Source organism: Coccinella septempunctata, chromosome 3 (assembly GCF_907165205.1).
Source record: "Coccinella septempunctata chromosome 3, icCocSept1.1, whole genome shotgun sequence".
In the NCBI taxonomy this organism is placed as follows: Eukaryota; Metazoa; Arthropoda; class Insecta; order Coleoptera; family Coccinellidae; genus Coccinella; species Coccinella septempunctata.
The window spans coordinates 22,647,701-22,672,274 of NC_058191.1; the positions used below are offsets into that span (position 1 = coordinate 22,647,701).

At 35.9% G+C, this 24,574-nt stretch overlaps 2 protein-coding genes across 3 annotated transcripts in view; both read left to right on the forward strand.

The window, feature by feature from the left end:
• The window catches only part of LOC123309758 (spondin-1), a 106,218-nt gene that overhangs the window by 54,812 nt on the left and 26,832 nt on the right, over nt 1-24,574 (forward strand). The window contains 1 exon segment of the mRNA XM_044893006.1: nt 17,821-18,027. Coding sequence (XP_044748941.1) covers nt 17,821-18,027 — 207 coding nt within the window.
• Nucleotides 2,288-4,628, forward strand: LOC123309759. Of its 2 annotated transcripts, XR_006537282.1 has the most exons (3): nt 2,288-2,918; nt 3,023-3,552; nt 3,746-4,628. XR_006537282.1 is itself a non-coding variant. In XM_044893007.1 (2 exons), exons 1-2 carry the CDS (start codon nt 2,383-2,385, stop codon nt 3,051-3,053), a joined length of 567 nt encoding a protein of 188 aa, XP_044748942.1. In that variant the 5' UTR covers nt 2,288-2,382; the 3' UTR covers nt 3,054-3,655. The 2 variants fall into 2 exon arrangements, 1 of the variants encoding a protein (XP_044748942.1); XM_044893007.1 differs by lacking the exon at nt 3,746-4,628 and having other exon boundaries at nt 3,023-3,655.

Consider the following 24,574-nt stretch of genomic DNA (forward strand, 5'->3'; position numbering starts at 1 on the left):
CTTCGCATGTTGAACGAAGTACGCTCACTTCTCGCCATGTCTGTGACTCGATCGTGAGCTTAATATTTCCCAGCCAGAGAGTAGAATTGTAACAGTGATTTCTTTGAATATTTCTTGAATACATTTTCATTATATGTACTTTCAACAAAGGTAAACATTGGTATTTTCATCGGTTGATTCTTCCTATAGTTAAACTCAGCCAAATTTTTTTGATTTTAGAATTTTGGGCTGCAATTAATTTCAAATATTTGGATTTGACTCATAAGTGAGGAATTCATGGTTGAATTCACTTCTGCCCATCCTTATTAAATTTCGAAAGAAAAATGCTAGGAAATTGAAGGAGCAATTTTTCTCCTCATATTAAAAGAAAATACCAATCCAAATGAACAAGAAATTAGTATATATACAGGGTGTTTCCTAATTGAATGTCAATATTTATGGAGGTGATTTTTGGGCCCATTTTAAGAAAAAACGTCATATAAACATATGTCCTAAACGTCTCACCATTTGAGATACAGGGTGGTAAAGTTTACAAAGATAAATCATTCATTATTAATATCTACAAATACCACTTGAGATATTTCAATGAAATTTGTCACACATGTACTATGAATCAAGAGACATTTTTTTAATGTATCACTTTTTTTTCAATTTCCACCAGTGGCGTTCGTACGTAATTTGACCTACCTATTTTGGCCGACATTGATGGTACGCCACAGATTTTTCATGAAATAAAAATTGTTTTCGAAATTCCCAATCATTTCTTACCAAAGTTTATCACTTGATATTTTTCAATCCGATTCACGGTTTCCGCTTAAAAAAATAAAAACCGTTTCTCTGCATGATCATAACAATATCGTTAACTCATACATATGACAATATCACCATGGAGAGACATACGTAGATTAAATTTTCTTAGTATATGTATGACAAATTTCATTGAAGAATTTGAAGTGGTATTGTAGATATTAATAATAAATGATTTATTTTTGAAAACTTCACCACCCTGTATCTCAAAGAGTAAGACGTTTAGGACATATATGTTCATATAAAGTTTTTTCTTAAAATGGGCCCAAAAATTACCCCCATAAATATTGACACTCAATTAGGAAACATCCTGTATTGTGGATGACACTCAATTTTTTCACGAATCTTCAAATAGTTTTTTTATCCCAAGTGCAAGTTTTGATGGAGCGGATGTCTATTTTGGTAATGTCTTGGAAAATACATTTCGGTATGGATGAAAGCTGACCACTCTGGTCAACAAATTACGTGGTCTTACGTCAGCGCTTTCCGTGTCCGTAAAGTTAGCACCCACTTTTTCGAAAATGAAGAAAATTTTTTTTGCATTCGTTAGTAACTATTTGTAACACCAAAATTTTCATTGGTACCTCAAAGGTATTAGTAGAAAAACACCGCATTCCGCTGGGTGCTAACTTCACGGGCATCCACTGTTCGATTTTTCGCGAAAAATAATGTACAGTTGGAAAGTTTATCGTTAGTAACTATTTGTAACACAGAAATTTTTGTTTGTAACCTTACCTATAATGGAAAAATGACCCCCTCAAAATGCGAAGTTAGCACCCACATTTTCGAAAATAAAGATTTTTTTTTGCATTCGTTCGCAACTCGTTAGTAACTGTTTGTAACACAAAAATTTTCGTTTGTACTTCAAAGAAAGTGCTAGAAAAACACCGCATGCCGCTGGGTGCTAATTTCATTACTTTTGGAATACAAACGAAAATTTTAGTTTTACAAAAAGTTACTAACGGGTAACTAACGGAAGGAAAAAAATTATCTTCATTTTCGAAAGTGAAAAGAAATTGTGTTACAAATAGTTACTAGCCTTAGACTTTCAAACTGTACTATTTATTCGCGAAAAATCGACCAGTGGGTGCCCGTGAAGTTAGCACCCAGCGGAATGCGGTGTTTTTCTAGCACTATCTTCGAGGTACAAACGAAAATTTTTGTGTAACAAATAGTTACGAACGAATGCAAAAAAAATTATCTTCATTTTCGAAAATGTGGGTGTTGAAGCCATTTCGATGACACATTTTTATGGTTCATTTGATCACTTGATGTTAATGATATTTTTATGTATTCAAAAAGTAGTCTGGGAAAATAGTTGTAATTTTTTTTGATTGATTGTCAAAAGAAGGCAGGAAAATAAATAATTGTGAAAACCGTATTTTACTTGCTTTATAAACTGTTAAAAATTCGTACAGTTTATTGTGGTCCTTCGTAAAAAGTATATTGAACTGCGCTATGGAGAACAAAGAAAATGGAGAAGCAGCACTTCGAAGAAGTTTGAGAGTAAACAAGGGTATTCCACCGATTCGATTAGGTGCAGATGTTGGCAAGAGCGGACTGGTCTCGGGGAACATGAGTGATAAAATGTTGTCTAGGAATGGCCAGAATTATGAAGCTGAAAGGTCAAAATCTGTTGATTTGAATCAGTTGGTGGTGAGTCCATTAGATCCATTGTTAGAAAAAGGTTCTGTAGTTCAGAAGAAAACAGAAAACAATCATGAAGGGAGTAAAAATGTGGATGATACATATTCAAACTATGGTTCAAAAAGTAATAAATCAAGAGTAAGAAGCACTACGTCAAGACTGAATTTGGAAATGGAAGCTCTACGATTGAAAGAAAGGTTCGAAAATGAGGAGTGCATGGAACGATTGCGAATGATTCAAAGCAAAAAAGAAATAGCTTTCAAAGAATTGGAGCTGAAGATGAAAATGCTCGAAGAGGAAGGTGTCACTGATGATGGTTCACAAGGCACTATGTCTGAAAGAAGTATGTATAGAGATCAAGATCAGGTGAGAAATTGGATACGTAAATGTGATCCTGACCGAGTGGCAAATTCTGAAAGGAAGCCAGATCCAGTCTTTCCTTGGGAAGGAAAGTTTGAAGAGAGGTCTGATGCTTTTTTAAATATAGTAGAACAATGCACTAAAAACACAGAAAATGTAACAAAAATACTAGAACGTCAAAAACTAAAAGAGCTACCTCTGTTTTCAGGAGAGCTCACAGAGTGGCCTCTTTTCTTTAGCGAATTTAAGAGATCTTCTGAGGTTTATGGTTTGAATGATTACGATAATTTATTGAGGTTGGATAGGAGTTTGAAAGGCAAAGCACGTGAAACTATCAAACCACTTTTGAGTTCACCTGAAAATGTAAGCAAAATTATGAAAATGTTAGAAATGAACTTTGGCAGGGCTGATTGGATAATATTGAGTTTAATGGAAAAGGTTAAAAAATTTGGGTTTGTCAAAGAAGATAAATTAGATGTTTGCATTGCATTTTCGAATGCTATTAATAATTTAGTTACGACTATGAGAAATATTAATTGCACATTGTATTTGTTCAATCCAGAACTTATGGCAATAATTGTAGAGAAGCTTGCCCCGATACAGAAGTACAATTGGGGTAAGTGCAAGTTGCAAAGAGACAAAGAGGGATTACCAACTTCGTTAGAAGACTTCGCGGCATGGTATGAGGATGAAATAGGAGCAGTGGCATCGATTTCTAATCCAATTTCAAAATCAAAGGTGAACTTTAAGAAAGAAACAATTTTCACTTTGAAAAATAAGTCTGACAAAATTTTCGACAAAAAATCATGTCCAGTCTGTAAAGAAGACGGACATAATGTGGGGAATTGTAAGACATTCCTCGAAAAAACAATTGTAGCACGCAGAAAAGCTGCTTCAGACCTGAAATTATGCTTTTCTTGTTTATGTTTAGGACATAGTTATAAACGCTGTTATAAGAAGACGAGATGTGGCGTAAACGGATGTTCTGGAAAACATCATCATTTGGTTCACCTGGCGGTACCTCCGAATGAAGAAACGTTGGCCCACGAAAATTCATCCTTCTGTGGCAAGCTGTCAACACAGAAGCAGTCTGTTCTTCTGAGAATAGCAGCCGTTGTTCTTCGAGGACCGAGCAAGGAAGTGACAACTTTCGCTCTTTTTGATGAGGGCTCGACCTGCTCTTTGGTAGAAGAACAGCTAGCCAGTGAGTTGGAATTGTCAGGTCCTATAGTTCCAGTGTGCTTTCAGTGGACAAACCAGGTAACTCATTATGAAGATAATTCGAGAAAAGTTTCTGTCGAAATTTCCGGAGGAATTAAGGTGAAACAAAATTTTTATAAAATAAGGAATTTAAGAACTGTCAAAGACCTTGAATTGCCTCAGCAGAACGTAGACATTGATGAATTAATGGAAAAATATCCGTACTTAGATCAAGAAGTCTTGAATTCCTTAAATAATGCAAAGCCTAGAATTTTATTAGGACAAGATAATTGTGGTTTAATTATTCCTCGCCAAATTATACAACCTCGTTTGAACATGCCTATATTATCAAAATCAAAATTGGGATGGACAATTCATGGACCAGTTACTGAAAAATTATCTCCAATTTCTGGAAATTCCTCCGTGAATATCAACTTCTGTGGTTGTTGTTCATGTGATGAATTAGAAATCCTAGTGAAAAATAGTTTCAAATATGAGGATTATGGCAGTAAACCAGGGGATATTTACTCATTAGATGACAAGAAAGCTTTGGAAATCATGGAAAATACTTCGATTTATAATGGAACTCGGTTTGAAATAGGTCATTTATATAAAACAAAAGACGTAACCTTTCCTGATAGTAAAATTATGGCTTAAAACGCTTAGCATGTATGGAAAGAAAGAAGGATAGAGACGAAAACTTCGCTTTACAATATATAAACAAAATCGAGGAGTATGAACGCAAAGGTTATGCAAAGAAATTAGAGGATCATGAAGTGACAGAAAATCCGAAGGATTGGTATCTCCCACATTTTGCGGTTTGGAATATAAATAAACCTGGAAAAATAAGATTTGTCCTTGATGCTGCAGCTAAAAGTTTTGGTTACAGTCTCAACGATTTCCTCTTTCAGGGACCAGATTTCGTTCCATCTGTAGTTTCAGTTCTGTGGCGGTTTCGACAAGGAAAAATAGCGTTTAGTGCTGATATCGCGGAAATGTTCCATCAAGTCGTCATTCGGCAAGAGGACAGGTGCAGTCAACGATTTTTTTGGCGAGGAAGGGATCGAGTAGGCAAGCCATCGGTGTATCAGATGAATGTCATGATTTTTGGTGCGATCTCCTCTCCATCTAAGGCTCAATTCATAAAAAATAAAAATGCAGATTTATGTGAGCAGGAGTTCACAAACATAGGAAGAGCTATCAAGCGACAACACTACGTAGACGACTATCTGGATTCTTGTGACTCTGAAGATGAAGCAATTCAGTTGGTGAGAAATGTTATCCTAGTCCATAAGAAAGGTGGCTTCGAAATAACGAAATGGATAAGTAACTCTCAAAAGGTTTTAAAAACAATACCAGAAAATTTGAAAACTGATTCTTCCTCTAAAGAAATTGATTCTGAAAAGATAGAACGCGTTTTAGGACTCAACTGGTCTCCTCAAACAGACGAGTTTGTTTTCAATTTCAATTTTAAAAAATTGCCTGAAGAATTGTATAATGGGAAAAAGATTCCAACAAAACGAGAAGTTTTAAGGCTGGTTATGTCCGTTTTCGACCCTTTAGGATTTTTGAGTTGTTTTATGGTGAAAGCTCGAATTTTGATTCAGAATATTTGGAAAATCGGTATAGAATGGGATATAGAAATTCCGGAGGATCTTTTTCATTTTTGGAAGAAATGGATTCATGAATTAAATTCCTTTGTGCCAATCAAAATTAGACGACCATACTTTCCTTCATTTCCTTCATTATCCCTGCAAATGGATTTCCACTTATTCTGCGATTCAAGTGATAAAGCTTACTCTGCCGTTGCTTATCTGAGAACCGAATATAGTGACAACGTATCGACTAGTTTTGTTTCTTGCAAATTCAAGGTAGCACCGATTAAACAACAAACAATTCCAAAATTAGAACTTCAAGCAGCTGTTTTAGGTATAAGATTAGCTAAGTCCATTATAGAGGAAATAGAATACTCTGTCCGCAATATATATTATTGGACAGATTCATTAGTGGTCTTACAGCAAATAAGATCAGTAAGTCGAAGATTCCCTGTTTTTGTTGCTAATAGATTAGGAGAAATACATGAGAACTCAGAAATATCGCAGTGGCATTGGGTACCTTCTGAGCTTAACGTTGCTGATATGGCAACTAAGGAAAGTCGAAACTTTGATTTCTCGATTTGGTTATCAGGTCCAAAATTCCTAGAAATGCCTGCTGAAGAATGGCCTCCAGAACCAAATGTGTCCATTGAAATCAACTGTGTTGTAGTAGATGACTCAGTTGAAAATAGATTTGTAGCTGTACCGGATGAGTGCAGATTTTCTAAGTGGGTGCGACTACTTCGAAGTACTGCCTGGGTTTTATTAGCAACTCATATCTTGAAATTACGAAACAAAGAAAGACTTAGGGATATAACTCTCGAAGATCGTTTTTTAGATGAAGCTTTTAATCTTTTAATACAAAAGGTACAACTAGATTGCTTTGGAGTTGAATTAGCTAACCTCAAGACAAAGAAAAACATTACGCAAAATAATAAGCTATTCAAACTCTGTCCATTTATAGATGAAAATAATTTGCTAAGGATGAACGGACGTTTTTTCTTCAGAGAACAATTAGGCCTACGAGAAAATTTTAGGAACCCAATAATTCTTGATCCTAAACATAAAATAACCGAATTGATTATACAACACTATCATGAAAGAGCTAACCATATAGGAGTTGAAACGGTGTTAAACAATTTAAGATCGCAATTTTGGATTTTACATGCACGGGCTGCCGTTAAAAAATGTTTTAGAAATTGTCAAGGTTGTAAGAGATATAAATGTATACCAAAAGTTCCTATGATGGGTTACTTGCCAGAACATAGATTACAACCTTTTGTTTATCCATTTTCTTATGCAGGAGTGGATTTTTTCGGACCTATGACGGTTTCAATAGGAAGGAGAGTGGAAAAACGGTATGGTGTGCTTTTCACATGTCTCAGTATAAGAGCTGTCCATATTGAAATAGCAGCATCTCTGGATACATCCTCAACAATTTTGGCTATCCGACGATTTATGGCGAGAAGAGCTCAACCAATAGAATTCAGAAGTGATAATGGTACTAATTTTGTTGGTGCAGATAGGGAGCTGAAAGATTATGTTGAAAAGAACTGCGATCACGTAGAAATATCAAATCAACTCTCTACTGAAGGCATTCGCTGGAAGTTCAATCCTCCAGCAGCTCCGCATATGGGTGGTATATGGGAGCGAATGGTTCGTTCCATAAAAACTTCTCTTAAAATTGTATTGAAGTCAAGAAATCCCAAAGAAGAAGTTTTATCAACTTTATTAGCAGAAGCCGAGTATACACTCAATTCAAGACCACTGACTCATGTTCCCATTGACCCAGACGAACTAGAATCGATAACACCTAACCATTTCTTATTATTGAGGCCCGGAAACGTTAAGAATATCGGAGAATTCACTGGAGATCTTGACTGTAGGAAACAATGGAGATTTGCTCAAGCTCTTGCAGATTCCTTCTGGAAACGTTGGATTCTAGAATATAGACCTACGCTTCTGAAAAGGGAGAAATGGTTTTTCAAACCTGAACCCATCAAAGTTGGAGATATCGTTTTGGTAGTGAATGAAAAGGCACCACGAAACGATTGGATGTTAGGAAAAGTTTTGAGGCTGCATCCTGGTAGAGATGGCATAATAAGAGTCGTCTCCATTTTGACAAAGAATGGGGAGTTCACTAGGCCAGTAAGCAAGCTTTGTGTGCTGACCACCAAAGAAAATTCTGATGGTTAAGACAATCATTCATTCCGGTTGGTGGAGAATGTTGAAGCCATTTCGATGACACATTTTTATGGTTCATTTGATCACTTGATGTTAATGATATTTTTATGTATTCAAAAAGTAGTCTGGGAAAATAGTTGTAATTTTTTTTGATTGATTGTCAAAAGAAGGCAGGAAAATAAATAATTGTGAAAACCGTATTTTACTTGCTTTATAAACTGTTAAAAATTCGTACAGTGGGTGCTAACTTCGCATTTTGAGGGTGTAATTTTCCCGTTATAGGTTAGGTTACAAACAAAAATTTTTGTGTTACAAATAGTTACTAATGATGAACTTTCCAACTATACATTATTTTAACAGTGGGTGCCCGTGGAGTTAGCACCCAGCGGAATGCGGTGTTTTTCTACTATTACCTTTGAGGTACAAACGAAAACTTTGGTGTTACAAATAGTTACTAACGAGTTACTAACGAATGCGAACAAAATTTTTTTTATTTTCGAAAAAGTGGGTGCTAACTTCAAGGATACACGCTTTCCCCATTTTTTAACAAGTTAATTCAGTTCGGATAGCACAATATTAATGGTTCACATAATGAAAAGGGGAAACCCGGGAAAAACGACATAGACCTACTATATACAGAAATATTGAAACAATAAGGTTTTTTTAAAATTGGAATCGTGTAAAGTTGAGTTTCACAGTGCTTCAGATGCTGTTTTTGATATTGGCAATCCTGCAAAAACCTTGAAACGGCTCAATCGGTCACTGCTGCAATACCTACCAAATGCGTTTAGTTGGGTTAAGGGTGTTTTATTCTGTTGGATTTTAAATTGCTTCAGGTGTGTTTCAAATACGGAAATATTGATGCAACAAAGTTTTTTCAAAATTGGGACCGTGTATCGTGCATTGATAGAATCACACTTAAACTATGGAATACTAGCATGGGGTGGAATGGCCAACTGCCACTATGCAAGAATAGAAAAAATGCAGAAATGGATATTGAAGATTATTTACAAGAAACCTATTACTCATCCAACGGAAGATCTATTCAGGACTGCGAAATTGCTTACTACCAGCAACTATATGCAAGGACCCTCCTCACATATCAGCACATATCAGCTTCTACACCTGTACCTGAGAAAGGCAGAAAATTAAGAAATAAGCACATAAACCTGCCTAAATTAAATAGAACGAGTACTCTTAGAACATTTACCTACCTCGCCCCACTTCTGTACAACAGGCTTCCAGAGCATTTGAGGGACATTCGGTCTCATTCCAACTACAACAGGCAGATAAGACACTGGATAGAACAACAACACTGGAACTTTTGGGTTTCCTTCTGGAATAGAAATAATTTTATTTAGTTATTATGGACTTTTGGTTTCTAGTAATTACTTACCTTCAGCAGTAGATTGTGATTAGAAAGAATAAAGTAAACTCACCTCCATATGTGCATAAATGCGTATGTAGATAAGTAAAGTTATTACCACAGACAAGTGCTTGGCACTTTTGTGGTCTTTGAATGTTTGTTGACGATTGTGTATTGGTGGATTTATTTGTATTTTCTTGTTATTTTGGGTCAATAAACATTATTATGACTTTAGCCTTGCGGCTTTCACACTCCTCTCCAGAGGAAAATTCACTTATCCCAGATATCTCAGATATCAAAAGGATTAAGCTCTGTTGGAGCCCTTTCCAGGTTTTCGGGCTCGTGGTGGTGGTCGGGTCCGGGTCGCTCCTCGCCTCCCTGCTGTAGGTTGGATTCCTGCTCCACCCGCACTTCCTGTCGGAGCAGACGGTGTTCCTCTGCATTCCCCATGTACTTGCGTACAGTTCTCGCCGTTCCGAGCAGTACCTCCTTCTGCATGACTCTATAGATATTTTCGTCCAACTGAAGTTTCCTCAAGTTCTCTAGTAGTTTCTTCGGTATCAGGCCTGTAGATGAAATGACAATAGGGATGATGTTGATATCTTTCAGCTTCCACTGTCTTCTGGTCTGTTCCTCGAGATCTCTGTATTTTGAAATTTTTTCAGTGTGTCTATCTAGAAGATTGTTATTATTTGGAATTGCCACGTCGATGAATAGTTCTCTGTCCTCATCCTTATTGAGCAATATGAGGTCTGGTCTATTGTGGGTTATTTTTCGGTCTGTGAGAACCGTGCGATCCCAGTAGAGCTTGTGATGTTCGTTTTCCAGCACAGCATCCGGATGGTAATTGTAATAAGGAACCTTTTTCGAACTTAGAAGTTGGTGTTTTAGTGCCAATTCTTGGTGAAGAATCTTGGCAACAGCATCATGTCTATTTTTGTACTCCGTGCCCGCGAACTTCTGACATCCCCCGGTGATGTGCTGGATAGTTTCATGTGTCGCACAGCCATAACGACAGCTATCGACCGCCACTGAGGCATCCTTGGCGATGTACTTCATGTAATTTCTTGTTGGAATCACCTGATCCTGGATGGCGAGCATGAAGCCCTCTGTCTCAGGAAACAACCTTCCGGAAGTCAACCAGTAGTTCGACGCAGATATGTCGACGTAATCATGGTTGACCTCGTTCTGGTGCCTCCCATGCAAAGGTTTGCCAATCAGTTTCTGCATTTTACTTTCTGCAGAGTGTTCGACGGTTTCCAAGTGATCCTGTTGTAGCTTTAATGGAGTAGAACTATCAGCAACACAAACTACTCGATGGAGTTCTGACGAAGCTGCCTTGCTCAAGAAATATTTTCGAAGTCCTTCAATTTCCTGGGACATACGGTTGGACAAATAAACAATTCCTCTACCCCCAAGATGTCGTGGCAGCTCTGTCCGTTCTATTGAGCTTTTGGGGTGATGTTTATTGTGTTTAGTCAGCATCGTCCTTATTTTTCTCTGTAAAGCTGCTAAATCGGTGGTCGTCCAAGAGATAATACCAAATGAATAGCTCAGCGCCGAGCAAGCGTAGGTGTTAATCGCTTTTATCAGATTCTTGCTGTTAAGACCAGTTCTCATTATCGTCCTCAATCTTCGGGTGAACTCCTCCGTTAATTCTTTCTTCATCTGGGTATGATTGATTTTTCTTGTCTGTTTTATGCCTAGATACTTGTATGTGTCTCCTTCCTTTAATGCTTCAATTTCTGCACTTTCCTTGAGTTTGAACGTACCATCTTCTATTTTCCCTCTCGTTATGTTAAGCAGTCGACATTTTTCTAGTCCAAACTTCATTTTGATGTCTTCCGAGAATCCTTCCACCATTTTCAGCATCAGTTGCATTTGTTTTTTGGTAGATGCGAAGAGTTTCAAGTCGTCCATGTAAAGGAGATGATTCAGTTTAATCATAGTTCTACTGCCGCTCTTGATGGAAAATCCGTAGTCCGTAGAATTCAATCTATGAGACAAGGGATTCAGGGCCATGCAGAACCACAGAGGGCTCAGCGAGTCTCCTTGGAAAATTCCGCGTCTTATTGGAATAGGTCCTGTTGTAATGGAGCAATCTGCTGCTTTCATTTGAAAACTAGTACGCCAGGTTGACATGGCGTTTTTCAGGAACTTAACAATATTGGGATCCACCTTGTAAATCTTCAAGATCGTCAAGAGCCATTCGTGAGGTATAGAATCGAATGCTTTTTTGTAGTCTATGTACGCAGCGTAAAGATTCCTTCGCTTGGAGAACGCTTGATTGCAGATAACTGAATCTATTATTAGTTGTTCTTTGCACCCTCGGCTGTCTTTGGTGCATCCTTTCTGTTGCAATGCGATGATGTTATTCCTTTCGCAATGGTTGTGAATTCGGTTTGAAATGCACGATGTGATTAATTTGTACATCGTTGGAAGACATGTGATTGGTCGGTACTTGGATGGGTCTTCTGTATTCCTTTGGTCTTTAGGTAACAAGTATGTTGTGCCATGTGTAAGGAATACTGGCATTCTTTCAGGATTTTCAATGACATCATTTATTGCGGAGGTCAATTTGTCATGTATGATCCAAAGTTTCTTGATCCAGAAGTTCTGTAATCCATCAGGCCCAGGTGCTTTCCAGTTGTGCAGTCCTCTGATAGCTGATTTTACTTCTTCAATTGTGATCATGTCATGCTGCATCGGCTCATATTTTATAGCTTCAGATTTTTCATCTTCAATCCATCCGGTATCTCCATTGAAGTGAGGTTTCGTTGATAATTGTTCGGTCCAGAATTGTTCAATGGCTTCCTTTGGTGGTAACTTTCCATTTTCTCCATCCGACGATGTGAGTGACCGGTAGAAAGATTCTTCCGACTTTTCGAATGAATTATTGTCTCTTTTCCGGCTATAATTGCTTTTATATCTCCTCAGGCGTTCTGCATACAGACTTAATTTTTGCTTCAGAGTATCGAGGCAATGGTGAGCTGTAGCATTTTCCGTCTCTCGTTCTGTGTGTGTCCTGTTTCTATCCATGATCTCTTTGGCAGCTTTCACAACCTTTCTTCCTCGATTTCCGTTCAAGTACTCCGTCAGTCGTCCAATGTCTCTTCTTAGCCTTTCTGTTTTGTGTTGAAGACGTTTCTGCCATGCTGGCGCGTGTAATTTGTGTAATTTTGGACCATCATTGTTCGTTTGGTGAATTTTTGCCCCCATGGTTTTCGCTGTCGTTAGCGCTGCACAGTGAAAAACAGATATTCCAATGAACTTCCGTTCTGTAGGTATTCAGGTAAAACGTCCTTATTCAAGATGTCGATTATAAGTGACAGTTTCTTGGATGTATTGAGCCGTGGAGGTGCTACTCGATGAAGAGGATCTGTTCCTTCCAGTTCGGCAAAGTATCTCCTCATGTCAGAGTCAACTTGTCGGTGGAGCTCTTCCCTATCGTCCTGGTGTTCAGGCTCACTTGCGTTGCAAGATGGACTTTCAGTATCAGTTTCTTCTGCCTGTTGTTGCCCAGGCATGTGAATTTCATCAGAGGTGTTGGTGTTATTCTCTATTGCAGGCGGACGCTGAAGTTCTCGTTTAATTGCGTCGATTCGGGCCGTTGGTATTAGTTCATTTCTCAGAATTACGGGGTACTGGTCTGCCACTCGTTGTTCAGTGACATTGAGATTTGGGTATGCGTTGCAGAATTCCTCATGGAGCCTTTTCCTATAGTTGTTCGTGTTCTGCCCTAGTCCCGTGATGGAGTTATATATGCGCACTATAGTTTCATTCATGGACGTTGTCCACTTCATGCGCTTTCTAACTAACCCCGCTTGGGTGAGCCAGTGCTCACCCAATATATTGGGTGAGGGGAATAATAATAATAATAATATTATTATTATTATTATTATAGCGTTGAGTTTCACAGTGCTTCAGATGCAGCCATTTTGGATGTTATCAATCCTGCGAAATAATTGAATTAGATCAATCGGTCAGAGCTGCAATACAGACCGTAGTAGTTGGTTAAAAGTGTTTTGTTCACTAGATTCTAAATTATTGCTTCTGGTGTGTTCCATTTATGAAAATATTGTGGATTGTGGGAAATTCTTTCCACAAAGATATTGTGATACATAAGCTCGAAAATACATTTACGAAGAAACCAAATCTAACGGCCGGTTTCATAATCAAACCTAAAGTCGCTTTAATTTTAAAGCTTCCTTTAACCCTACTAAAAATGACAGTAAAGGAAGCTTTAAGCTTAAAGTGACGTTGAATTCGATTATGAAACTGGACGTAAGTATGTTACGAAAATCCCTCCAAGATGTCGGAACAAAAAGTTTCAAAGAACTATTCAATGGTTAAAAATATGACGACGGTAAAAGCAAAAGACCAATTAAAGACGGAAGAATCGTTGACGGAGAAGGATCGGACACTGCAAAATTTTAAATTGACAAATATGATGGAGTAATGGGGATGATGTTGAGTGCTCCGATTTATTGGAATTACGTATTTTTACGTTCCAAACTTGGCTACTTTACATTCACTATTTTTATTGAGCTCATGCATCCTGCGCTGTTTAAAAACTAGAAATTTACACACGAACTTCACATTCCACTTTTATTTATGTCTATTGGAATCACAACGTTCTTGAAGATCGAGTAATTACACTCCAAAGACCAGACCTCACTCTAGTTTAGTGTGTAAGGATGGAAATAGAGCTTTGCTTTTTGACGTGGCGATTCCAAGTAAAAACAACTCCCTGGACAGAAACGTAAATCCTCAAAATTGAAGAACAAATCACTCAATCAGGCAATTGATATTGTAGATTGTAACAATAAATATTTAGAGAATTTGAAAGAAATGATTCAGACGTGACACAAGGTCATAGCGGTCCTTGTACCTATTGGGAATTCCAAAAAAGCGATACTCCCTCTAGTGTCAATTTTTGTGAATTAAAAGTTAATGCACTTTTTTTGTTTACATCGGAGAACGAAGAATATATTGGTGATTCAATAAGAGTTTTCATAAAAAATATATCCTAATCTGTTGAAACTATCTCAATGTATCTCAAGATAATGGGGAAAGCTTTGAGAAGTTTTCATAATTTGGATCCTTTGAGCAAATCTTTGATTTGGACTTTCTTGTGAAGATGTCAGTTTTTTCTATTTTCCACGATGAAACGAACGTTTAGTCAATGTTTAAGGACATATGTTTTTCGTCCTTATAGAATGGTAAAGTTTCTGTACATTTCAAATTGGTTACGAAGACTAGAAAGAGAATTAACTAACCTGGATTTATAACCTCAAAATGAAAGGATTTACACAAAAAACAAATCTGTTTACCCCAGAGAGGACTTTTTCCACCTAGTAAGTTGATATATATATGAATTTCGATAACATTCACACAAAATTCATTTAGAAAATTATTTCTATTTCTTGTTCAACTCGGACAAGTTTTCTTAGCATCAATGTTGCAATTTTAGCCATTTTATATAATGGAGTAGGCAAGATATCATAGTTGTGGCTCTCCGTATGATCAATTTCCGGATTCAAAAAATATTGCTCTAGCTCTTTTATCAGCTGATTCAGATTTTTTTTTCATAATTACTAATACTCCATGACATTTATTGACCTGAAATTGATAATAATTAACACACTTGAATCCAGTTTCTACAACCAATCTTCAAAATTGAGAAAAAACAACAATAAACTGAGAAAAAAAGATTTATTTGAAGAAAATCTCAAAATCCCCTTCAAAAATGAGCATGACTGCATTACCTTTTTACTTCAAACTGTCATCACCATGTCGCTGCAATCTACATTTGAATTCCCAAATACATACTCGATCGTGTCAGATTTTCATATACAGGGTGATTCGAAACTCGAGACGAAAAATTAAGGGACATATAGAAACTGATATTCTTGATTAAACGTGAAAATGGTTTTTAGCCGATGAGGCTTCGTTTCCGAGTTTTTGGATATTAATGCTGTATGCAACCAATTAAATTGTATAAATTACAGTAAGCCTAGAAATAAATGCGATGAATGTCACCTGGTGACAGAACACTTATTGTTTGCCAATTCAAAAGTTGATTTGCTGGTTTAGTCCTTCTGTTAAACTATTTTTGGGGACGGTTTTTGTGATTGCAACGCATTAAAAGCTTGTCGGTACTTGCAGTTTTTGGAAAACAATCTCGGTAATTTGCTAGAAGATTTTCCTGTGGATTTGGTATACAATGTTATGTGGTTTATCAGCACGATGGCGCACTACCGCATGTTGGACGAAATGTTGTCGCCTGGTTAAAACAAAATTTCAATTGGATTGGTCGGCGTGGTCAGGTGCTATGGCCAGCGAGATCACCTGATTTGAATCCTTTGGATTATTTTGTTTGGGGACATTTGAAGCAACAAGTTAACGCAGTGGAAATTAATGATAAGGAACAATTAATGGAACGAATTAAATGCAGTCGAATCCACTCAGAATAGGCAAAACCTTTGATTTAAATTTTTCTGTATTTTTATCAGCTATTAAAGTTTAAAATCGATGACATGCAGAAATGTTGAACACTTATATCTCGGAAAAAAGGCAATAACCAAAAATTTTATTTTACTTTTTTTATCAAGAGTAGCAGCCTATATACGTTAATCAATTTTCGGCCTCGAGTTCTGAATCACCCTATATACTCCATTCACTTTTATTTTAGCACTCGGTTTGCCATGGAAATTTGACACATTTCACTCTGCATATTACGAAAATGAGGGATTATGAAGCTTGTCAAAACATTTTTGGGTTTTAAATCAACGCTATGTTGCCCGTTCTACGTAAAAGTTTCTGTTATTACGAATTTTATCACAATGTCAAATCTCTCCGGAAAATATGTGACGAACATAATTGAAGTTTATACAATCTCATTGAAGGCAAACCAAATTAAGATATTTTCATAGAAAATACAAGAGATTAGTATATCATAATATGCAGTAGCTTGAGGAGAGTTAATGTTCGTTATCATCTTTGGCTAAAGTTTGAATACGTTACATCAGTTGTAGATTGTAGAATAATATGCCGAAGATGAAATGCATATGATGCAGTGTTTGGGAATGGGTATCTCCTGAAGGAATTAACAGATTATTACAAGAATGTTAAATTCTTCAGATTTTCGTCACGCTTAAAGTGTCAGATTAAGAGAATGTATACACTTCAAAATGTAATCAAACCTAAATAACCTCACTGGACAAACATTATTTGAACATTTTCAAATGAAACTTCCTGTAAAGTTTCCTCTCCAAGTGGAGAGGAAACACATATCATCTAAGTGATTTGAATTGAGACTTCATATTTTGAGCTTTAGATTATATATATTATTATTTATTTATTTATTATTATTATTTATTTATTCAGCAATAGTAACAGTACTACAAATTAAATTACAACTTTCAAATACCTCATAATAGCACAAAAAAAACACAACAAAATAATGTTAACAAAACAAAGAATATAAAATTAATAACACTATCCCTACTGCTAAAAGTTTGGCGCACTATGGTATATTAATACTGTGTGTGTGTGTGCGCTTAAAGTAATTAACAAAAAATATACATTCTCTATTCAAGGTCAATGTTTCCTCTCATGTTTCTCTTAGTCATTTAGTCCCCAAAGCAAAATTTACCCAAAAATAAGACCAAAGAGAAAAAGAAACACCCCTTTTCCCCAATTAAAAAATCTAGAACCAAAAAGCAAACAAAATTCTATCCATTGACTCTATATTTGGTAAGTAATTTGAAAATTAGTGTCTATAATCCACTTATTGATTTGTTGTTTTATTTAGTGTTTTGTCCATGAGATATATTCACTTTGTAATCTTGATACTTCAACATGTATCTTATTACTCCCTTATAGTAAAGTTGCTTTATTGACATTAAATTACTATCTTTGTAAACCAAGACTGATGGGTAATATTTATCTTTAAATAACATTACTTTTATCAACCATTTTTGAGCAATTTGCAATTTTTCTAAAAAAGTCACCCCCGCAGCACCCCAAACAACGATTTCGTAATTAAGAAGAGATTCTCCTAATGCATGGTAAATTGTTTTTAAGGTCTTTAGATTCACTACATTTCTCAACTCATAAAATTTAAAAATTAATTTTCTTATTTTATCAGCAAACGGCAATTACCTGTTCATCAATCAAGATACCGAGATATTTGAGGCTGGTTTTTCTTTCTATTGTTTTGGTACATTTACATTTGAGTGTAAAATTAAGGCACTCTGGTTCGTGGATTCTTAAGGATTGAAAGGTTGGTAAATGAGAGTGAAAAAGCAATAAATTTGCTTTTATTCACGTTCAAGGAAAGTAAACTACCATCAAGCCACTGTTTAATTTTCTGCATGGCCTTTTCGGCCTTTGTTGTTGATTCCCAATTTTTCACACTGATTATTATCCCAGATCATCTGCAAATCAATATACATCTCCTTCGGAGATAACTGACATGATCCCATCAATGTAAATAACAAATAGCAGTGGATAAAGCACCGTCCACTGAGGCACACCATACTCCACCTCAAGCTTATCACTATGTTCCCCCGAAATGACATATCCATGCATTAATGATACACCCTGTATATTTACAAACTGAAAAACCAGGGGAAGTAAACTTTTTTATCATCGCAGGTCACATTCGAAGGACTGTGGTCGAGGAACACTCATCCTAAAGACTTCCCTCCAAACGGATGACTAACACGGTTCAGTGACATTATAGGAGCCTCACATACCGTTAATTATACCTTTTGGAGGTACGGGGACGTCGCCAGCGAGGGGCTGAGGCAGCTGGCGGAAAATGGAAATACGAGGATGTTGGAGAGTGAACTCAAGGCGAAGGTAGGTGTAATTTGTATGAATAAGGCGTCCTTATAGAATACCGACATGAAACGTAGTTATAGGAGTTCGACTATATCATTTCGATATCGAAGAAGGTGAGTCGAAGTTTTTGGGGACCGCCGATACTCTCGTTCCAAAGATGAAATTATCACATATTTTACTCCCTACTATGGAACGGAAAACTTTTCCTGCGCAAGAAATAAATTTTTCCATTCATCCGTAGAGCGAATTCGCAGAACATTTCATTAGCGAGATGAAAACTCGGAATGGTTTGACTCCGGCTTTTTCCGCTTCTCCGTTGAGTATCCATTCTCAGCTCCTGAAATAGTAATTAGTGGATATTGGAATTCAATCCGGATACTCTTGGGAGTGAATCTACAGTCCAGAGTTGAAGTGAAAGACTGAAACGGGCCAGAGGAAAAGAATGGAAAGATAGATGCCCACTTTTGAATTGATGGCTGAAATTACGTAGTGCAAGGCAGCCCATCGAATTTTCTCACTACCCGATTGATGACTAGCTCTTTGCGGCCTTTTATTCGAATCCTTAAAAATGCGTTTGATTCAAAATCTATTTGAGCTTTCTCAGACTGAGCACTCATTTGGTGTATCCATCAAAGGACTAAAGAAAGCTGTACAGGGTATTCCCTTGATTTTGGCTGTTTCTGGTACTTCCAGACTAGATGCGTGAAAACGTTGAAAGGAGTCCTGGTCTCGATTTTCGTGAAAAGTTCATTAGTGGAAACCGCTTCACGATATTTTTTTTTGTCTATATAACCAAATTTTGATATTTTGTCGATTTGGAGAGTGTGCCATAATTTTTTTATTTTCGAAGATATCTAAAAACGGTTAAAACTTTCTATGGGCACTTTTTCACTGGGAATACGAAAAGTACTTTAGTCAATAGTGAAATATTTGATTTTATTTTATTTCTTGTACTAAGGGTAGAAAAAAATAACTTCTGTATTTTAAAAAGGGATAGTATATCCTTTAGATCTCATGTTATAAAAAATAAGCTTCTCGAAAATAGTATATATACAGGATGTATTTGAAGGTGAGGTTTTTCTTTCTACATGCAGAACTGGTCAAAATGAAGCGTTTCACCAAAAATCACCTATATAAAATTTTCAAAATGACAAAGTTGACAAAAAAATTGAAAATGTCTGAAATAGATCCTAATACGACCCTAGACCGTTTGTTAGCTGAATTATAGCCAAGCAGTGGAAAAAACTTATCTCCTGATTCGACCATGTGGTTTCGTTTAGGATATCGGCTCTTTCGATATTTACGTGGTAATGAAAATGGAAACTTAGGATTGGCGAATTGTTCTCATTATTTTTTGGTAACTGACACGATTTTACGAAATGGCTCATTTCGATACCAAAATACAGAAGAGACTTAGGACACCCGTATAAAAAATAGAAGAATTCTTCAAAATCTCACCAAAAAATTTCGTCTGAATTATTCACGAATTTTTCGACAATGGCATCACAAACTTCTTGTTCGAACATTCCAACAATCGTCGTGAAAATGGGATGAAATGGCACATCAAGGCGCTTTTTCAACATAACTAACATAAGCACTTTCAAGAAACTGGCTCAATTTTCTACACTTTTTTTTCACCCTAAATTGCACGATACAACAATTATGATGCTCTCAAAAGTGACCTGAAGCATCTAATCCGATGAACTTGGTACTAAACCATTCATTGTCCAGCCATATGTTTATGTTTTGTTCACTTTTTGCGATGCCGGATACACCTTTCACAGTCTCGTACTTGAAATTCAATGAAATTTTGTCGAACTTCTAAGGGTTGTATCTCAGCCATCTTGAATATTTTATTTAGACAATTTTTGGTTAAACGACTTATTCTGAAGAGTTCTACTTTATGTCAAAAAAAGCCTCACCGTTGAAAACACCCTGTATAGTCGATATATAACTTCCTTACTCAAGGAAAATGTACAACGTCTCTGATGGTCCTGATTGTCTTGAAAGTTTCATTTTTAACATATCCCCATACGAAAAAGGTCTGGTAATTTTGCTGGCCAGGCAATTGGACCATGCTTTCTGATTCACTGATTCCCGAATAAATTATTTTGATATGAAAGTTGCCGATACCTATGGCAAGGCTTCTTTTTGGAAATAATCTAGAGCAAAACATTTATGGAAATTCATCTCATTTTATGACCTTCACTTTTATAATGTATTGGAGTTTTCTATCTCCACTTCATTCAAAGAATGATATATGAGATTCCAAACAGTTGATGATTATTATGCTGATATTGCCTTGAAGATGTAAGTAATATATCGAAATATATATATTTTTGAAAAGCAAATTTTTTGTATGACATGAAATCAAACAAAAGGATGCAATCGAATTTCAAATAACGAAGTTGTTTTGTCCTCAGTGCAAAAGTGTCGTATGCTTGTAGAAAGTTTCTATCGTTTTCAAATATGAGGATTTCACGGGTGTCTACCTTCAAGGAGTTTTCAAATATTTTCGAAAATATAGAAGACATTTCGAAATGGACAAAATATCAAAATTTTGATATATCTTCAAGACAAATGAGGAATCGTGAAGCCGTTTGTACTATTGAACTTTTCACTAAAATCGAACCTAGGACGTTTTCACTAATCCATTACGGAAACAGCCAAAATCAAGCAATTTGGGACAAGATGGTCAAAATTTGATGTTATTGAATGGCAGCTATGTAATCTTAAGAGCTAAGAATGTTTTTTTTACATTTTTCTGTTTCATTTTTTTTCTGATTCAGAATATGTATTAAAGGTCCATGCATCGAATCGCTCGTCCAATAAAAAAACTGAAAAACTAGTTCGGTCAAGTTGGCAGGTTATTTTCATTGATAATAAAATTAATGGTAATAGGCTTTATACTTCTATGCTGCGTCAGGTTATAAGAGACTTTGAGTCTTTGAAGTTCACTTCCATTCCGGAAATATGCTAGAAAAGTGAGGAAATAACCAGCATCTAGTTGTGACTACTTCAAAATTAACTATACTCGTACCACTAGTAGAAAATAGATTCTATGTGCTAATTGAAAAGGTTGTTGTTAGAACATTTCGCAGGTAAGTGTTCTACATGCTCAATAATGAATATATTTACAATATATTATAATATGGAAACAAGAGTCGGCCATATGCGAGTACCTCTCCGATTTTCAATTCAAGGTCTTATGCTCCCTACTGTTATTATAAACTCAAAATATAAAACCAACTTGTTATTGTGTCACCCCCGAGTTCACTGAGTATTGGCAATACCTTTCTTATTCGGCACTTATTATTTTACAAATCATAGTATTAGGTAATTAATTTTTATGCACATATTTGATTTCATCTCTTTTCGTTATGATTCATCTGGAAATTGAAAACCAACGGATACTTTCTTGATTGATTTAATTTTCCGAAGAATTTGAAATAATCCATCATTCGAATTCATTCAATGATTAAACATCAAAGATAAAAACAAACTGACAAATATTTTGATTGTCATTTTCGCATTTGTAATTCGCGCTTGCATATACTCCATTCACCTTTATTTTAGCACTCGGTTGGCCATGGAAATTTGACACATTCCACTCTGTATAGTATAGAAAATGTGGGTTTATGACACTTGTCGTAAATTTTTGGGGTTTTAAATCATCGCTATGTGGTCCGTTCTACATAATCCGTTTCTACAAATCATCCCAAAGAATTCTTCAACAAAAATCATCTTGCATCAATGGATATCATGAGGCAAGAGGAAATTATTTGTCATCCTCTTCATTCACAATATTCCTGATTGTGCAGTTAAAATAAAAGTCGTTTAGATTCATTGAAAATTTCAGAATATCAGAGTTACTATTCGAATGAGCCCTCAATTCTAAATAGCACTTCCTGATACTCTGTCTTTGCTTTATTACAATAACTTTCGATATTCTGGTAGTATTAATCAGAGACTCTGGTATTAATATCAATGAATATTAGAAAAGATATAAGTTGTAGTAACATAGTGTTGATATTAACGACGTTTCATGAAAACTTGAGAAAATTATTTTATGGCCAACCGAGTGCTAAAATAAAAGCGAATGGAGTATACGTAAGTGAATTCATGACAACAAATTGGCTTCACTTTTTCCTATAGCCTAAAACGCGGGTCGTCAATATTGGTATAGATTGTATATGCTCGTTACCGATAAGATATGCGCATCATACTTAAAAATATGTGGGGCAAATAAAATATGTTGAATATTGAATAAGTCATCACCTCTAATCAAATTATTCTAGTATTGAACGATTGCATTTTTACAGACCTCTCCTTTTTCGTATAATTCTCTATGTACGGCTTTAAATTTTCGTGATATGTATGCTAAGGCAGAAATATGCATTTCAACGGAGTATATGACACATTTAAATCCACATCATTTCAAATTGTAGTAATACTGTCATGTTACTCAAACATTCCGACTTTTCCTTAGACTCATCAAAGAAACTCACACTTTTTCACTATCCAAATTCTTTTATCGTATCTCACAGCCCTTCGAAAGGACCGGAGAGTTTTTAAAAAACAATTTTCTCCATCTAAATTGCCTTCTTGCTGCAGAAATTAGTTCCGCAAAAATGTCGAATGAAACTCTTTGATTTTTCTCTCGCTGGTTCTCCTGCTATAATTATGGAAATGCACCATTTCCAACTCCTCGTACCGAAATTTTTTCGATTTCAGTCATTCCCCTACGTCGCGTCGGTCGGCAGTAATTTCCTGGCGGGAGACAAAGGAGTAGAAGGGCTGCGTTCCAAAGTGCAATATCGGTGTTTTATGGTTAGAACTCTGAATTGGGTAATAAATTGGTGCGGGAGAATGAAAATTGGCAGGGGTTCACCTGAATACAACTAATACTTAATATTGGAAAATCTCAGATGAAATTGAAAAAATATTTGATATGAGAAAGCAGCTGGTGGCTTCAATAATGCTATGTATGATTCTCTACAGGGTGTCCCAGGTGGATGGCCTATTAGAATTTTATAGAGGTTTAATCTTAATTTTGTGCTGAAAATTTACACGTTGGGGTTTTTGACTATGAACCTCCTTCCTAAATATTTTCAGACCTCTGCAGCTTTCGCTTATACCGGAAACAGCCTACTACTTTCTTATTTCAAAGGACCACACCTTGTGTATTCCTTCTCCGTTAGATAGCTGATTCAATGGCAATTTTAACACTACACCATATCTTGAGTAAAAAGTCGGCGGTTTATGATTTATAAGACTCTTATGAAAAAAATGGTGAAAACCAGATGTCACATTTTTTTGGATATTTCTACTACGTTTTCGACCCCGATTTTCAAAAGATCGCATCCAGAGGGATGCGAAGATAGAGATCTTCTTTTGTTTTCAAGTTATAAGTGAAAACTCATTTTTGGACTATGGTGCCTCTATTTCATTTCAGTGATATCGAAAAACAAATGAAACATTCTATAGATACTTTTTCATGTATAGTTCATTGACCTAGTCCAAGATTTTTTCAGTCCGCCACTTCCGTTTTATAATATTTATAATATTTTTTTATTACAAACCCCATGTTTTTTACATATTCCAGTCCCATATTTTCTTCATATATAAAATTTGGAAATAACAGGAATTTCTATGCTTACTTCGTATATTTACCTATACTAGCACTAGCACAGCCGTCTTTATTTGTGAAGGTGTTTTAATAAGCTGTGGTTCTAGTATATAGATTAACTCTCGGATTATCTACTAGTTGAAAAGTTTTCGGAACATATTCATTTGAACTCAGGTTTACAGAATCTCTTGTAAGTGATGCATTACATACTGGAAAATTTTTCACCTTTTCAAATATCTGGATTGAAAGAGATCATCAAAGTCTCTCATAACCTGACCCCACGAAGAAGCATAAAGCTTTTCAGTTTTTTTTATTGGATGAACAATTAGAGACAAGACGTCTATTATACAGGACAGGATTAGAACTATTTAGAGGGATAGTATAGGGATATCGAAAACCGTTACAAATACAGGGTAGCTTAAATTACAAAAAATTTGCGTTATTCAAAAATGAGTGGGTGGGTGTAAACAGTTCCCGAATGTCTCTGATGGTTCCTGAGATATCTCGAAAAAATTGAAAAGATTATAATTTTCTTTCATAACTCATTCGTTTTTGGAGATAACTACACGAAATTCGGTGTGTAGTCATAATCCTATATTAAACTGGTGTACTACTTTTTTGTAATTTAAGCCACCCTTTATTTTTAACGGTTTTCGATATTTCTATAGTCAGCCTCTAAATAGTTCTAACCCTGTATATTCTGAATTAGAAAGGAACATGGGGCTGGAATATGTATAAAAACAACGGGGTTTATATTTGAAAAAAGGAAGTTCCTATTATTCATCCCTAAAGTGGCGGACTGAAAAAAATCTTTGACTACGTATCTGCATTCTACTAAAACAAATGTATGACGAAATAGAGGCACCAATTCAAAGAGCCAAAAGATGAGTTTCCACTTATAACTTGAAAACATGGCAGTTTTAGCCATTATTCACC